Source organism: Takifugu rubripes, chromosome 5 (genome assembly GCF_901000725.2).
Source record: "Takifugu rubripes chromosome 5, fTakRub1.2, whole genome shotgun sequence".
NCBI classification, from domain to species: Eukaryota; Metazoa; Chordata; class Actinopteri; order Tetraodontiformes; family Tetraodontidae; genus Takifugu; species Takifugu rubripes.
Genome location: NC_042289.1, coordinates 3,380,525 through 3,396,109, shown reverse-complemented (window position 1 = coordinate 3,396,109; position 15,585 = coordinate 3,380,525). Strand labels below are relative to the sequence as shown.

Below are 15,585 nucleotides of genomic sequence, written 5' to 3'. Positions count from 1 at the left end.
AGAGAGAGAATAAAAAATAGATATACCCCATATAGAATTGTGTGTGTGTGTGTGTGTGAGTGTTCCTCTGACGCATGGCTAGCCACCAGAGAAGCGGCGTCTCTTCTTTGTGTGTTTTTGACAGGGAAAGCAGTCGTGTTGCAGCCGTTGCAGTATGTCAGTGTGTAAACTCAAGCGCAATTAAAGGATCAGCGGCAGCATTTTGAGGGATACACACACATTTTTGTGGGCTACGTAAGATGCAGACACTTAGCGTCGATCTTCTAAGGGGATTCGTTTACTTTCTTAAGCCCTCGTTGGGGGAGGATGAGAGATCTCTGGTGGCGATGTTATGAAAATGATTTCCCACATTTTTCCCGCTCAGAAATCTTTTGGGTTAGTTCATATTCCAGTTGTGGACTGTTGTGTGTTTTTTCTTAATGCTAAAAACAGGCCTGAATCTGAAGAATATGTTCTGTTCAGTGCCACTACTCAGTCTGGGATCGTTGGAATGAAAGGCCAAGAAATAGCCTCATTCATAACCCCCATTGAAAACACACCCCAGTTCTTCAGCAGTTTGGCTTTAGTAGTGTTAAATAAATAAAACACTCTAATTAGCGCTCTTAGGTGAAACTACTGGGTGGATGCTGTTAGCTTGCACGGCAGCGGCCCAACCCTGATTTCAATGATTACACACTCCATCATTGGTCGGGATCAACTGAAAATTAATTTCTATATAACGGCCATGACTAAGCTAACGCTTCTAACTAATGTGGGTTAAAAAAAAAAGTGATCCGAACAGGGTAGTTAAAGTAATTAATGATGGTTTACATTGGCTAATATCCACTGTGACAGTTACATGATTCTCCAGACTGCTTATTAGACCTGGAATTCAAGGGCAGCCTTTTTTTTTTTACGAGGCATCCAGGCAGTTGATAAATGAGTGACATTTTCCAGGCTTGTAGTTGAAACATACTGGCTTCACACACCGTCGCTTTGTTTTAGGCTGTTTTCAATCGTGAGGATTTGTTAACTAACATTTCACAAGATTTCATTGTCTCAAGGAAAATTCTGAATGTAATTGGTCGCGGTGCAGGACGGCAGAGGACTTTCCAGGCCGCCTTGAACCCTGAGGTGGGATCTCGCTCAGCAAAACGGAAGTTTTTGCTGCAACATATGTGAATACACCCATGTTTCCTTCAGCGTAAATTCAGTATAATCACACGCGGCTCCACATGTATGCTGCAGCTAACGTAAAGGGGCGCGAACTTGTGCGACGCGTGTGCACTTTCATACAGACGGAAACAAACACACACTCTCAGATAGTGATCGCACGCTACGTCTCTGTCCGGCCTCCACACCATTAGGCTGGCGGCCAACGCTGACCGCTATCAATCAGGGCTGCTAATGTTCCCAGACGTAACTGAGAAACTGCACGTAGCACAACTCACACACACGCACACACACACACACACACGTACAGAGGCCATACTGCCACCACATGGAAGCCTTTTACTTCTGAAATTCTTCACAAAATACCTCTTTTTTTAAGCCAAGAAGCTTTGGTGTAGTGTATCCTGTTCACACACCCACAGCACCTGGTCAGCCTCTCAGTCTTCCTCCTCCTCCTCCTCCTGTGCTAATGTCGGTGTCATTACTCGCGCTCTTAGGGAAGCTGTCAGCTCCGTGTTGCTGCTGGAATATGAAACTGATAATTGCAGCTGAGGCTTCTCGCCACATTTCTCTCAGTGAAGCTGCATTAAGTCGTCGAGCTGTTGATTGAGCGAACCTGACAGGCGTCCATCTGTAGCTCGGAGGCTAATTCCTCATATACAGTATCGAGAGCCGTTTAAGATCAAGGCCTTTTCTACAAGGGGATAATTGTCAGTGTAGATATGGAGCCTGTGTGTTCAACATCGGAAACAGTCGCAGATTCAAACTGTTCAACTTGTTTTTAAGGTTGCAGCTTTTATTAGACACACACATCCCCTACCCTAACCTAAACGTTGCTCCCTTAGCTGGTGGAGTTTGGATTTTGGTACTCAGTATGCAGCAAAAACACATGCACCCCATTCAGTCACACAATTAAGTCTCCACTCAACCGACGTGGAACCTGGAACATTCTTTCCGTGAGATTAAAAACCCAAAAGCAGCACAAATTCATGAATTTCCTCTGAGGACGTGAACTTCAGGATGGGATTCGTCGGTGGGTTTTCTCAGTCATTTTTTGCAGATTATTTTATTTCCATTCTGTCTTTTTGGTGGTTCTAAGAAACAGAAAAATCGACTTATTGGATGTGGCCCTAACAAGAGATCAGCCCATAGAAGAAGCCTTCTTGAGCTGTGTGATGTGTCGAAGCTCTGCCGGGCTGTGAAGGATACAAAGTGTTTAGGGAGTGTCCTCCAGGCAGATTTAGGCCTACTCGTGCTCACAAACGTGCACGTGGAGCCTGCAGAGATGGATCGCTCATGGGTCGCTGAGGTGGCGGTTGGCACGAGAGGCTGTTTGTGTGTTGCGCTGCTGAGTGGTAATTACGTTAATAACAACACAGGTGAATTATGAGATGTTGTCTCAATATGTTCACGGAGCTCACGCAGGCGGTCGCTGCCTTTGAAGAGCTGAGAATGACGTATTTAATTACAGCGGTGCTGTAAAAACATTAACACTCCTGTTGTGTTCTTCTGACCTATTGATTCCCCGTAAAGATATTCCTTAAGGTAGATACGCCCGTGGTTGGTCAACATTTAAAAAATCCTCATCACTAACTTCAGAATTTAAATTTCACTCGGTTCGATCGTCGGTTGGATTTCTGCAATTATGGGAGCTCCAGGAACGGATGAATGTACGGAACAACATGTAGCAATGTAAATAAATTAGCCTTCTTGTAAACAGTGGTTTCAGATTCTTGTTTGCCCTAATTGTTCTGTCATCTCCATATCAAAGGTGAAACGTGCAAAACAGACGCTTCTGAATGACACAGTTCACATAGAAACACACGCAAACGGCGCCTGAATATAAACGAACAGTAAAAGTCACCCCAGGTTGGAGTTTTTGGTTTCTATGGCCACCGGATCCGTAACTGGATGAAACTGGCCTGTCTGTCTAGACGGAGACCAACCAGCAGTCAGGTAGAGGAGGATAAAGAAAAATGATATTATATATTCAGTCATGTTTTAATCAAAAAAAGGGAGGAGAAATGGAAACGACCTCATTTATTCTGGGTCGAACTTGGACCAAGGTAGCGTCCCAAAAGATGGCATTTGTTGGTTTTGCCGGCTGTAATTCAGCATGATCAGATCTGACCTCTGATGGTGGTTGGACACTCAAATGGTTGAGAAGCCATCAGTGTCTCCCACTCTGTACACTGACCCTTTGACCTCAACTTATTTTCAGATGCACAGACTTTTTTTTTTTTATAGTTTGCTTTATATTTTATGCCTGTTTCAGTCTTGTTTGTTATTTTCACTTTTCACCTTTTTGGAACTCTTATTTGCAGTGTCCTGAAAGGCACCTATAAAATGATTACAGTTCTTATTATTGGACGTGAATGTGTAACTTCACCTTTTTTCGCTGTCCAACATCAGATGGTGATATTGTCATTTCTAATTCTTCTCTCTTTTCTCTCTCTGCCTACATCCAGGTGAAGATATGGTTCCAAAATAAAAGATCCAAATACAAGAAGATCATGAAGAACGGGCCATGTGGACTTGAAGGAGAACACCTTGCCCCCCCACCTCCGCCGTCCTCCTCCTCGCCATGCTCGCTGTGGGACATCAGCATGGCCACCAAAGGGGCGCCGGTGCACTCGGGAGGATACATGAACAATTTTGCTCACTGGTACCCTGGACACCAACAGGATTCCATGCCGAGGACTCAGATGATGTGAGAGCCGAGAAGGAGAAAACATATTTAAGATGAAGTAATGGATATACTGTTGGTGCATGGGTGTGTGTGTGTGTTTCTGTGTGTGTTTGCGTAGGTTAGGGTTAGGCTCAGACAGGGTTAGGGTGTGTGAACGGTATATCCATTATTGACCTGGTTGGACCACTCTGCGGGCAACAATAACAACAATAACACAACAAAGCAGAAACGTGTTGAAGTATGGAAAAAGCTTGAATTTTCTTTATTTCGGGGCTTTTAACAATGCAATAACCTGTTTGTATGGAGTTAGCGTCCTTTTAGCAGGGAAGCAGCCCATCGTCTCGAGGAACCAACCACCTGACTCACATCTGGAATCAGCTTCCTGTAAATACTGGGCGAACGAATGACATCGAGCTTTTTGGTCCCCCCAACACCCACATCCCATAATGACACGGCTTTGCTCTGCCTCTGACTGGCGCTCCTGCCTTCTCTTTTCCAACTCTACCCATGTGACTGTAACGCTGACCGAGCGCTGAACTCTGGCCAATCAGATACGGCGGGGCGGCGGCAGGATGAAGGTGGGGCCGGTTAGAATCCAGCTTTCCAGCCACAAACGTTTCTGTCCGAGATGCAAATAAGCCACATCTGAGTTCGCCGGCCTGATTTGTTATGTTCCGAGTTTCAGAGAAAGGAAATTATGGGGTTTCGTGCTTTAATTTGTAATCTGTCATTTTACTTCATTCCATGGATTAAAGTTATTTTGCTATTCCCTTTGCCTGTTACTGAATGTCAATTCTTGTAGTACATTTTAGCCGGGGTGGCTAATATGAGCTTGTGCTGCAGATACTGCACACGTACCCACAAAGGCGAGAGGGTAACAGACGCCTGCGCTTTTCCACTTTCATCGAACCGGAGGAAGAAAATATCAGCAAATTCCAGCATAAACTGCTGGTCATAGTCTTCAGATGTGGTTGATATTGTCCCGTTATCAGAGGACAGGGATGAAATCTCCGACACATTATTGGAACGGTGACTTTTAGGGGATTTTTACAAGACGAGAGGTGGTCCAGCTCACCCGTGAGGCTGGTTGGAAGCTAAGTTTGCCAGAGCGTAGAGTAGTTTAGTCAGGGATTGTCAATGTCCTGAAAGTTAGGCTTGTTTTTTTGTTCTATTTGGAGGGATTCATCAAAAAGAACGCACAGACAGAATGAAGCATCGTCCACCTTGGTGTATATTATAGTTTTCAAATGAGGGTGTCCCCCCCCAAAATATGTCCCCACATAAAATGCATTGTTTCACTGTCCACTCAGCTATTATTTGTTTTTGACATTCACCACCTCATGTTAAATATAGTTTTTAGCCATTTGTTAAGTGGTTTATTTCCTCTCCCTGGAGCCATTTTCTCTCCATAAATCACTCACATCTTTTACAAACATCTGGAAAAGCAAAAAAAAAGGTCAACCAGCATCAATGATTTTTTTTATTTTTTTGAAGGACTGTGTCAATTATGGGTAATTTAGGACGCAGCTTGTAAAATAAGGCTTTCGCTGCGACGGGGTAATTATCTGTAATTGTCAGTCGAGGGAATATTTCGTTGCCTTGGGCTGTTCAGGCAGTATGAGTAGTGGATTACATCAAATTGGATTCCTTTCGCTACTAATTGATTGGTTGGGTTTTGGTTCCTGTGCCGTGCTGGATATCACAACATAAATAGAAACAGTTGCTGCTCCTCCTTCCTTCATTCCATGGACAGAAAACTATCCACATCCTTCTGGAGAGGTGGAGACGGAGCATTTGACCGGGTAACGTCCTCCCATCTGATCTTAGAGCCTCTACCTGACTTCCTGTGTCGAGGACTTCCTTCTTCCTTCACTGGTGGGGGAAGATTATCTCCATTCAAGAGGCGTCATCGTGGTCTTGTGTTGTCCCTTTCTTGTCTTCTCAAACGCAGCAGCTCTTCAGCCTTTTTAAATGCATACATGTACTTCAGAGTTGTGTAATTGTTGTGAGAATAATGAGTACCCAGAGCTTTTCATGTCGTCCACAATGGGCAACATGTAGCAGTTGGCCATTTAGGAGCTTAGTCAACTTGGGCCAATCAATGAACTCTACACTCAGAATGACAAACTGAAAAATAATTATTTTAAATGACATTTTTCAAACATTTAGACCAGTATATAAAAAATTGCAACTTCTAGTCGTTTCCAAACCTTGAAGCCTCCATTTTGGAAGATGCAGCAGACAGTTCTGCGAGTTGTATTTGCTCAGTTGTTTCAGAATCATCAGACTTAGCATATTTATGTCGTAACGGTTCAGAGGTGTGTCAACACTTTAGCTGCTGTACACCAATAAGAATAAAGAATTGAACCTAGTGAATGTTGTTGGCAGAAGCAATAATCCCTCATCAGTCTGCAGCTGAACATCTTGATGAGAATCTAACAATAAAAGACACGTGATACACGATAACTTCTCCTGCGCACGTCAGAAGAACTCGTGCGATCTTCTGGCCTGGACCCCCAACAGCGATCAAAAAGCTCTTTCTGTAAAACCAGACGCTGGAATTTTCAGGCGGCCCTGACTAATTGAATCTGCTACTTGGAGATGCATCCTGTTGCTTCTGGTCAGGTACACGGTGGAGTTTTATGGAACACTTTGCTCCGCAGACGTCTCACACGTAGCATTGTCTTAATGAAGTGGATGAAAGGCCGCTGTGGTGAGAGGGAGCATGACCACGCAACGCTGTCTGCTGAAAAGCCAGTAAAATCAAATTGGAAAAGTCTGCATGTGCACAAAACTGCTAACAGAGACTTGTTTATTTTCAGTGTGTGTGTGTGTGTGTGTGGGGGGGGGGGGGGGCGACGACATCCACACAAGTTCAGCAATCTCGCCCTCCTGTCCAATTTGCATAATGTAACGACAACCCAGGAAAGAGAGCTGAAAATATTAAAAGCCTCTTTTCCGCCTTTATTCCACCTGCTGGTCAATCCTGTTAGCAACAGCAACCCAAACTTGCAACTGGCTCCAGGTCACACGGCAACAGCAGAGCTACAGTAGCCAAGATTTCTGATGGTTATAACGTCGTTTCACCAATACTGTATTTGTGTCAAAAATAGCAACTTTACAGATTTACGGATTCGATTTTGTGGCCACAATACGTCTAATTACCGCATGTTTGAGCGTGGAAACGTCAAAAAAGGAAGGTGAAATGCTGCTACAGTTGACGCAGCACCAGCCGGAGCAGAGGGGACAGAGGAGGCAGTGAGCAAACCTGAAGACGTTGTGGGAGGACACAAATGGAAAACAAAACCAAAAAAAAGCTGTAAAACTAGTTCGCTACTGGGCAAATGGCAACATGCACCTCCCAGAGGTAGAAAACTGGAGGTGGCAAGAGAGAGACAGACAGACAGAGAGAGAGACAGACAGAGAGAGAGAGACAGACAGAGAGAGAGAGAGAGATGGAGAGAGAGAGAGAAAGCATTAATTAAAAGAAATTGCAAACATCAGGGGTCACTTTATATTTGGTTGTTAAATGTGACCCGTGCTGTGCCAAAAAAACACGCTAGTGAAGCTTAGTGAAGCACAGTATTGAGTGTGTGTGTGTGTGTGTTTGTGCGTGTGTTAATTAACAAATGTTTCTAAATTCATTAGATTTCAGGAATAAATGTGTAAGATCACAGCCAGCGATCGGATCTCTGTGGGTCCAGACTCAGAGTGTGAATAATGGCTGGAGGCAGGGAACGTGCACGTGGAGCAGCCTCCTTCATTACACTGTTAGAAACCTTCCTCCCATGTTCCACATCCCATCCCCTCGCAGCAACCTCGGTCTTCCCATTCCTACCTTTCCTGGTGCTGGTGACGTGCGAGGGCGCAGGAATCACCTCCACCACAGCGTCTGCGGGTTTATTCCAGCGATCCCTCGCTGGGAACCTTTCAGCTTGGGTTTGTTTCTCCTCGGCGGATCACCAGTCACATGTTGTTACAAGTCTCCGTCAGGCCCCGTCTTCCTGTCTCCCGCTATGTTCGCGCACATTCCTCCTTGACACCTTGAAGTCGGCCCGGCGCAGGAAGCCGAGAGCCCCAGCGAACAGGAACGGCGTCCTGGTGGATCAGTGGCCCGGGGGGCTTCCTGACTTCTGAGCTCCACTGCTGTACGCGGTTATCAAGGTCATCGAGAAGTTCACGTTGCCAATGAGCACGAGAGCTCCTGACACTCAAGAACCATATAATTAGACTCATCTGAGTCAGGAGCGCTGACCCGACTCGCATTCAGGAATTGTGGGTCGAGCTGGCAACGTTGTTTCGCAGCATCTCTTCATTTCCTTCGCCATTGCGCCCTCTTTTTGCTGGCTAACCTGTGGGTCTAGTTGATGGCGCGCACGCAGACGCACACTTGCACACCTCCTACTTTCCAACCGTGTGCCACATGAAAGCGGCGTACGCCCATCCCTCTATGTCAGCGGTGTGTTATTAGCATCCAGAGACTCCAGAATGTCTGCCGCGCCGTCGCCTCCCCCCAGCCTCTGCGGCATGCACTCCCGCGCACGTGTATATGCCATTATAAGGCGCGGGCGCTGTGAGTCACCCAGAAAACTCCGCGTCAACGCGAAGGCTCGTATCCCTGTTGTTAATGTTGAGTCCCGGACGTCACAACTTCATCGATGAACTTCGGGGGCCAGACTTTGTTTACACACGTTGCCGAGTGACAATATTATCGCTTGAGGACGTCTGTGGGAGGGAGGACAGTTGTGAGACTAGTTAAAGGGCTGGTTTCAGCCAGACTGGGATGAGGGAGAGCGAGAGTCCTGTCACTGATAGCATAAATGTGCGCGTGTAATAAAACACTAATAAAATTCAAAATAACATTTTATTGTCTTTGCAAATTGTCAACAATAAAAGTATTCACTTTTTTTCACCTACAAACTATAAATAGGAGACCTGAGTACATCAACAGAACATATATATACACCTTTTATTTGAATGCCAGCTCAGTTGAGCTACTATTTCAGGGGTCAGAGTCATATATCCTGCTAAGTTTGCTGTTCCTGAAACTGTACACTTTTAAAACGGATTCAGATCATGAGAGCGCGCTGCTAGCTCGTCCAGCTATTGCTGATTGGCTTCTGCTGTTTTTATTTCACACGTGTCACCAGCCTCACATATAATAGAAGAAGAAGAAGAAGCTTCCCAGGAGGGGCCTTTTTCAGTGCACATCAAACGGCGCCCGCTGTAAGTTCCCGACCTCAGGCTGACACAAACGCGCTGCCGTCCATCTCGTGCTTCCCTCGGCTTCACCTAAAAGGACGTAGGCCACGCCAGGGGATTTACTGGACCTACGCACGTCCTACCTGAGCTTTTTTCTTTGGTCGACATACGTGAATCATCACTCCCTGATTTCCTGTCAGCGCTGCTGCGGCTGTTGGATGATAGCTGGTCAAAATGATCCCAGTGAAGGGACAGAGAGGGTCCTAGGGACCGTCCGCTCGGTCGGTACGTCTGAACCCTCTCATCTCTGAATTAGTCACTAGCTGATGCTAGCCGCTATTAAGGCCCTCGGTTGTGGGTCACTCCTTTCTAAACTGTTAGATTAGACCCCTGATGTTAGACTCAAGTAAACCTCAGCACCAAAGAGCAGAGCTCAGAAACACTCTGAAGTCCTTCCAAACACACAGCATGTTTTATTATTATTACTACACGGCTATCAGCCTTTCAATGATCTCACTATAAATACATGAATGAGGTCCTGGCTTCGACTCACAAATCTGCAAGCCCCCCCGCAGACGTCACACCCGCACCTACTGAGGCTGCAGAGCCCAGAGAGGAACTCAGGAGAAACAAAGAGAACAAACCCCACACATAAAGGCTAAAGGACCCCGCTGGAGAACTGAGAGCACTGTTGCCTCGAGGGGACGTTGTGTTCTCACAGGAAACGACGCCCGGTCTAGTTTACAGCGGTGGCCCAAACCATCAGAAGGCTCGGCGAATTCGAGATTGGAGATTTCAGTGGTTCCTTTTGAACTGGCCATCAAAATAAACACTAGAATTATGTCTGGGTTCTGCTGGAACACTGGAAACGATGGAATGACCCTCTCAAAGGGGATTAAAAAAAAAAAGAAATCAGACCTGCCGGCTGGACATGTGGTCACTTTAGAATTCACCGGTTAAAAAGACATCAGCACGATGAGACCCGTCGAGCCTGGCGGCTCATAACTGAGCTGAAAGCTGGAGGCGGCAGGGTGACGTGAGCACTAATCAATCTGGATTTCGGCGGCGGCGCAGCCTGTTTTGCAGCATGCGTGATGCGCTTCTCGTTAGCTTCTGGGGCAGCCTGCCAGGCGTTGTGGTCGCAGCGACACCTGCAAGCATCCAGAGAATGTTGCGAGGCCTCAGAGTCCGGGATCAGTACACAGCTCCCATACTCTGTGCGGCCGACGGCGCCGATGATGGCGGGAGGTGCGTCGGGCCCGAGTGGGGAAGCCCTAAATGTGCACTCTGCTGCTGGTACCAGTTCTGATGCGAGTAATCTCCCATGCAGACTTGAGAGGAATCGGCTAAAGACTGATAAGTAGCCTGCCCCCTGCTGGTCGGAACGGTCATTGAATTACTTGTGTCGATGCTGTTTGCGCTGTTGCTGCTGCTGTTGTTAGTGTTGCTGCTGCTGCTGTTGTTGTTGTTGTTGTTGTTTTCCCACACCGCTGGAGATGGAGGAGAGTTGCAGGCCATGGAATCGCTGGCATCAGGGCTGTGTTCTAGAGGAATATCCCCAAGTGGAAACTCCCCATTCTTGTAGAGCTTCTTGAACTTCGAGCGACGGTTCTGGAACCAGATTTTGACCTGCGCCAGGGAAAACAACGTTAAAAAAACATTCCCGCCTCTGGTGATGGCAGGTGTTTTGTTTGACAAATTATCCAGGACCGGTTTCCAAACTGTCCAAGGTTTAAAGGGAGCTTATCTCAGAGGCGTTGGGAGGGTGACTATCTGGGTACGGGAATTTTAAACTTCCCAAATAAACTTCCTGCTTCCCCAAAAGCGGTTAGCGCTCAGCACATACCAGCGCTGACTGAACCAAACAAAGATGCGGTCAGGAGGTCGATGCGCGGACCTCAGACTGCGTGCAGAGCACGAGCCCATTAACCCAGCAGTCATGTGTCTTGGCACAAGTCTTGTGCTTTCCGAGCTATTCCAGATTATTATTTCTTTTGACTCTGTTCTGTTCTTCCACAGGTCAGAGTGAATATTTGTCATTGTGGCCGCATGAGGTTCAGCTGCTGCTGTTGAGCAGCAGGGACGCGGTGAAAGTGAAGCAAGACGGTGAAGCGAAGCGAGGGAACTGAAAAGGAGAGAGGTGGGAAACACTTTCAAGCTGAGGGAGTGTGAGGGAGGTTTAAAAGATTTGCAAGTAATCGCTGGAAACACCACAGGATTAGAGTTACTATGAAGCTGCCCTGCTTCCTTTTTTAGCATGGCAACCCTCCTTTTAACGCCATGCAGGAAATAAAAAGATGAACTTGTAATTAATGCATCGAAAAGTCTGACTCATCAGTTTGGATCCCTGCTGTTGCTCGTAGCGACGGCGCTGCATCTTCAGCAGGTTTAGTCATTATCTGATGCACATTTTATCTATACATCATTAGCAGTGCTACATCAGCACAAAGCTAAGCAAACACTTGAAGCGTATCATAGAAATTCTGACTCTTGAGCGACGTTTGATCAGATTATCAGATTTCCTTCTGCAGCCTGACCTGCGTCTGCGTGAGGCCCAGCTGTGCCGCCAGCTCGGCCCGCTCCGGCAGCGCCAGGTACTGGGCCGTCTGGAATTTCCTCTGCAGCACCGCCAGCTGGTAGCTGGAGTAGATGGTCCGGGGCTTGCGCACCTTCTTCGGCTTCCCGTTGACCATGCGCACCTCGGTGTCTGGCTCTTCTTTTACTAAACATGAAAACAGAAACACTTTTAGAAAATGGTTTGTGACCGTGGAAACCGTTTCGGAACCTGATCGCGGACTATAATATTATAATGCAGGATTAGAATAGGGAATCAGATGTTTATGACTGTTACTCTGTGGGAAGAATTAGAGACTGTCGTGTCTTAATTGTTGGACGATGACTGAAATGTATCATTTGCTATGAGACAGGCATCATAGATCATAGACTATATTCTGATTGATTCATTTTCTTATAAAACTATAAAGAAATTTCTGAGGCTGATCTGTAACACCACAACTGGTGCAGGAAAGGGTTAAAGGGAATATTTGCATCCATAAGCTGTACTGTAGCCTCGAAATAATGTTCTGTAGGAGAATTAGGTCAAATAAAGGTGAGAATCTGACTGTCAAATATAAAAGAAAATAAAAAAGTCATGAGCTTTCCATGTTATATTGATGGAATTTCCCTTATTCATAAATTCTATGGGGGGGGGGGGGATCTATGGAATCCATATTAACTAAAACAGAAGTTGAGTGTGAAATGGTTCTAACTCTTCCATACTTACGCCTGATTTGGAGCAGAATATTACAACGTGTAATTAAATTGGAACAGCAGAAAATGACCTGTATCCCACGACATTCTGCTCCCGTCAGGCACCTGGTGCCCGCGCTTCTTTTCCTTTTGACTGAGAAGGTTGCTGGGTCTCCGCGGGCTAATTCGTGTGGAGAAGTTGTGGCTCCAACATAGCCGGAGCCACTCCAAGTCCAACTTTCAAAGAAATTCCAGCAGCACCCTGGACTTATAATTTTGGTCTGAGTGTCCCACAGCTGGGAGGGAGACGGAGATTTATAGGTGTGTTTCATGTTGCCCTGAGGCCCGTTTGTGCACGTCACTCCCCTGTTTGAGCCGTGATTCTACAGACGCACAAGCAGCAAAGATTTGAGCACAAATCTGGCAGATTCGGTGAATAAACATGATGTGGTTGTACGGTTGATCCACAGTTGTGGTTGGAATATGAAAAAACTAGACTTTCCTGTGCTTTTCCCAATAATCCTGCAAATTTATATCCTTTTGTGATGTCAAGGGATTAAAAGAGATTTTAGTTCACCTATTTAAAGAGTGAATGCTTAAAATTTTGTGTACTGAATACAAGAAGGAGAAATCCTTGTGGGATGATTTAAAAGCCAAGGCTGACTGACATGTCGTGACACCCGAAGACGGCGGCTCGGGGCCAAAGTCCCCAGGGGCAGAAAGAAGGCAACTTCCAACGGGCTGGAATGTCAAATCCACGTCACATATACCAGTCGGTTGAGTTTTGTGCTGTTGTTGTTTTCTCGTCACCCTTTTCGGTTAAGAAAAGAAACATGGCGGGGAAACAATAAGATGTTTGTTGTTTTAAAATGTGTTCGCAGGAGTTTGTTAGAGTTGAGATTGGTCCAGTAGTTCAGGGTTCAGGGCACCCGGGGGACCAGGGAGCTACATTAACATCTAATCTGGCTCCAGAGTGACTGTAAAATTATTTTCTCTGGCACCATTTGGCCCCCATCCATGGTTGTATTTGTCATTTTGAAAGGGTGCAGCCAAGGGTGCAGTCCAAACTGTTGATTTTCCAGTGGTTCGTCCTGCCAAATCAAATCCAGATCCTCTGGCATTTGAAAGCTTTCCAGAGATTTAGATTTTTGAGCCCAAGTTTCGACCTGAAAGCATCAACAGCTTTTTGCCGCTGTGGAATTTATTTTAAACCTCAACATTTGGACATGGTTCAAACTGAAGAGAAAAGGGGAAAAAAAACATCGACTTTTCTTTCGTGCGTAAAAACCCGTGCGCCATCAAAGCCTTCGTGCGTCCACAAGAGATATACGCGGGAGGCGCGCGGATCTTTAATCGTAACGGTGGCGGTAGGACACAGAAAGCTATTATTAACCTAAATGAGTGATTGCTGGAGCCTTACCGTCGTCCTGCAGCGCTGTCTGCGCCTCCCTGCTGAAAGCGCCGTGCTCTCTGTATCCCGCATGAGGGTACGGGTACTCCGCCTTGCCGACCGAATACGCGCCGCCTGGACCCAGTCCGTTCAGGTTGTAGTGGTGGTACGCGTACGGGTTCATGTGCTGAGCCGAGTACGGCTGCTGATGCTGCTGCTGCTGCTGCTGGAAGAAGTCCTGCGAAGTGTGGTGCGCGCCCTGGCCGCTGTAGAAGCCCATGTCTGTGGATGAGGTCTCCAGCAGGGTCGGAGAGTTCTTGGTGGCCGAGATGGAGGTCCCAGCAACGTGGAGCGAAGGTTTCTCGTCTTCAAAGGCAGGTGAGGATTGCCCGTTCATTCTTCCGAACTTTAGTCGTCTGCCTCCGTGCTGCCAGCGACGTGCGCGCAGTCTGGAGCGTCCCGAACCTCCTTCCCTGCAGCACCCGGGTTGTCCACCGTGGCGGCGCCCAACCCAACGAGAGCTGGTAATTACAGGGTGCGCCGAGCTTAGTCAAGCCGGGCAGGACGGTGGGGAGTAGACGTCTCCTTCCCATTGGCTGGCGTGCTCGTTTCTGCCTCTGCCCTGGGGCCAAGACAGTGCCGACTGTCGCCTGTCTGGCTCCCTTCTTCTCCCCACAGAAACCTCCAGTAAGCCTCTTCTCAGACCTGCGCCGCAGCGCATAAACAGCTGGCCGAGCCAGTAAAGTCTCCAAACGTTTACCTTTTAGAGATTTAACAGTGTGTCCGAGTTTCAGCCCGCCACGCCGCGCATAATGGTGTTGTGATAAGGAGTGTTTACGCATTAGCCCCGCGGGGCTGCTTCCCATTGGTATGGAAATACGGCCCATGTGGGGAGTTATTTACTGTTCATCGTGCCTCATTCTCACAAAGCTTTTCCCGCTTTACATGTGTTGACTTGAGCCCCGGGATTCTCCCATGCCCCGGGGAGGGTAAACAGCTACCATAAACTTGCAATAAAACCCCAAAACCTTCTCACACACATGCTGCTGCATTCAATTTGCCTCAACTCTCATTTCAAGGAGGAGCTTTTTTTTTAATGCTGCATCCAAATTAATAATTATATTCAGCAAGTGCCCCGTTCCCTCTCTGTGTTGTCTAAATTCCTCAAATCCTTTAATCCTTAAATGGCTCCTTGAAGAGTGAATTCAGCTGCCACAATCTCACCACCAGGTGTCACTGTAGGGACTCACAAATTAAAATAAAAGGTTGGTTGTTCGTTTTTAAGCCAAGAGAAGTATTATTACCGTAAATTAACGTAAAAGGTCATTAGAATCTACAGGAAACCAGCAAAGAAGAAGTCAGTTACATTTAGATCACCACCACTATTGTCATATATGAACTCTGTCATTAAAACTTATAGATCCAGCTTCACAGAACACATGCATACCTTTATCTACCATAACACCATGATTTGATTTTGAAAATCTAATAAAAAAAATGGCTCCATGGTGACAGGAATGGAGGTAAACCAATCGTGACCCTTGCCCCGTCGGGCGGCTGCCAAATTTTAAAACCATGATGGTTTCATGTGGTTCCCGACTCGATGGGCTTGGAAAGGCATTGGAAAACCCATCCCCGCATCTAAAAATGCCCTCCAAGTCTCAGTGCAAGCTGACCTTTCCAGGGAAAGGTTTTTTTTTTCCTCATTTCGGCCAAACCACATTGTAAATGTCTCGCTGCAGCCGTGTGGCTCCATAGAAAAGGGGGGAAAAAGTGTCTGGGTGTTGAAGCAGCCTGTCTGCAGCCCCAGCATGTCGCCTCAAATGTTTGGCACATCAGAAACATCAAAATACCCACAAGTGTTGATTATCTGAAATCCTGCATCGTGCACGAATGGAGGGGG

General features: G+C 46.7%; 1 protein-coding gene and 2 long non-coding RNA genes across 3 annotated transcripts; 1 reads left to right on the top strand and 2 right to left on the bottom strand.

The window, feature by feature from the left end:
• The first annotated feature begins 1,052 nt into the window (after positions 1-1,052).
• On the top strand, positions 1,053-4,616 carry LOC115250053 (uncharacterized). Its single transcript, XR_003888632.1, has 2 exons — positions 1,053-1,113; positions 3,621-4,616. It is a non-coding gene; the product is annotated as an uncharacterized lncRNA (long non-coding RNA).
• Positions 4,617-5,200: 584 nt separating this feature from the next.
• On the bottom strand, positions 5,201-7,946 carry LOC115249921 (uncharacterized). Its single transcript, XR_003888529.1, has 2 exons — positions 7,680-7,946; positions 5,201-5,804 (listed from the first exon to the last, which is right to left on the bottom strand). It is a non-coding gene; the product is annotated as an uncharacterized lncRNA (long non-coding RNA).
• A 1,556-nt stretch (positions 7,947-9,502) lies between these two features.
• LOC115249912 (homeobox protein Dlx3b-like) lies at positions 9,503-14,425 on the bottom strand. Its single transcript, XM_029836509.1, has 3 exons — positions 13,713-14,425; positions 11,581-11,765; positions 9,503-10,672 (listed from the first exon to the last, which is right to left on the bottom strand). Exons 1-3 carry the CDS (start codon positions 14,077-14,079, stop codon positions 10,238-10,240), a joined length of 987 nt encoding a protein of 328 aa, XP_029692369.1. The 5' UTR covers positions 14,080-14,425; the 3' UTR covers positions 9,503-10,237.
• Between the last annotated feature and the right edge of the window lie 1,160 nt (positions 14,426-15,585).

What these genes read in the sequence shown, in the direction of transcription:
- LOC115249912 (XM_029836509.1), bottom strand. Translation starts at nt 14,079, where the DNA reads ATGAACGGGCAATCCTCACCTGCCTTTGAAGACGAGAAACCTTCGCTC. An exon ending in GACAGCGCTGCAGGACGACG is followed by an intron (nt 11,766 to 13,712) that starts GTAAGGCTCCAG and finishes TTTCATGTTTAG; the next exon opens with TAAAAGAAGAGCCAGACACC. An exon ending in TGGGCCTCACGCAGACGCAG is followed by an intron (nt 10,673 to 11,580) that starts GTCAGGCTGCAG and finishes TCCCTGGCGCAG; the next exon opens with GTCAAAATCTGGTTCCAGAA.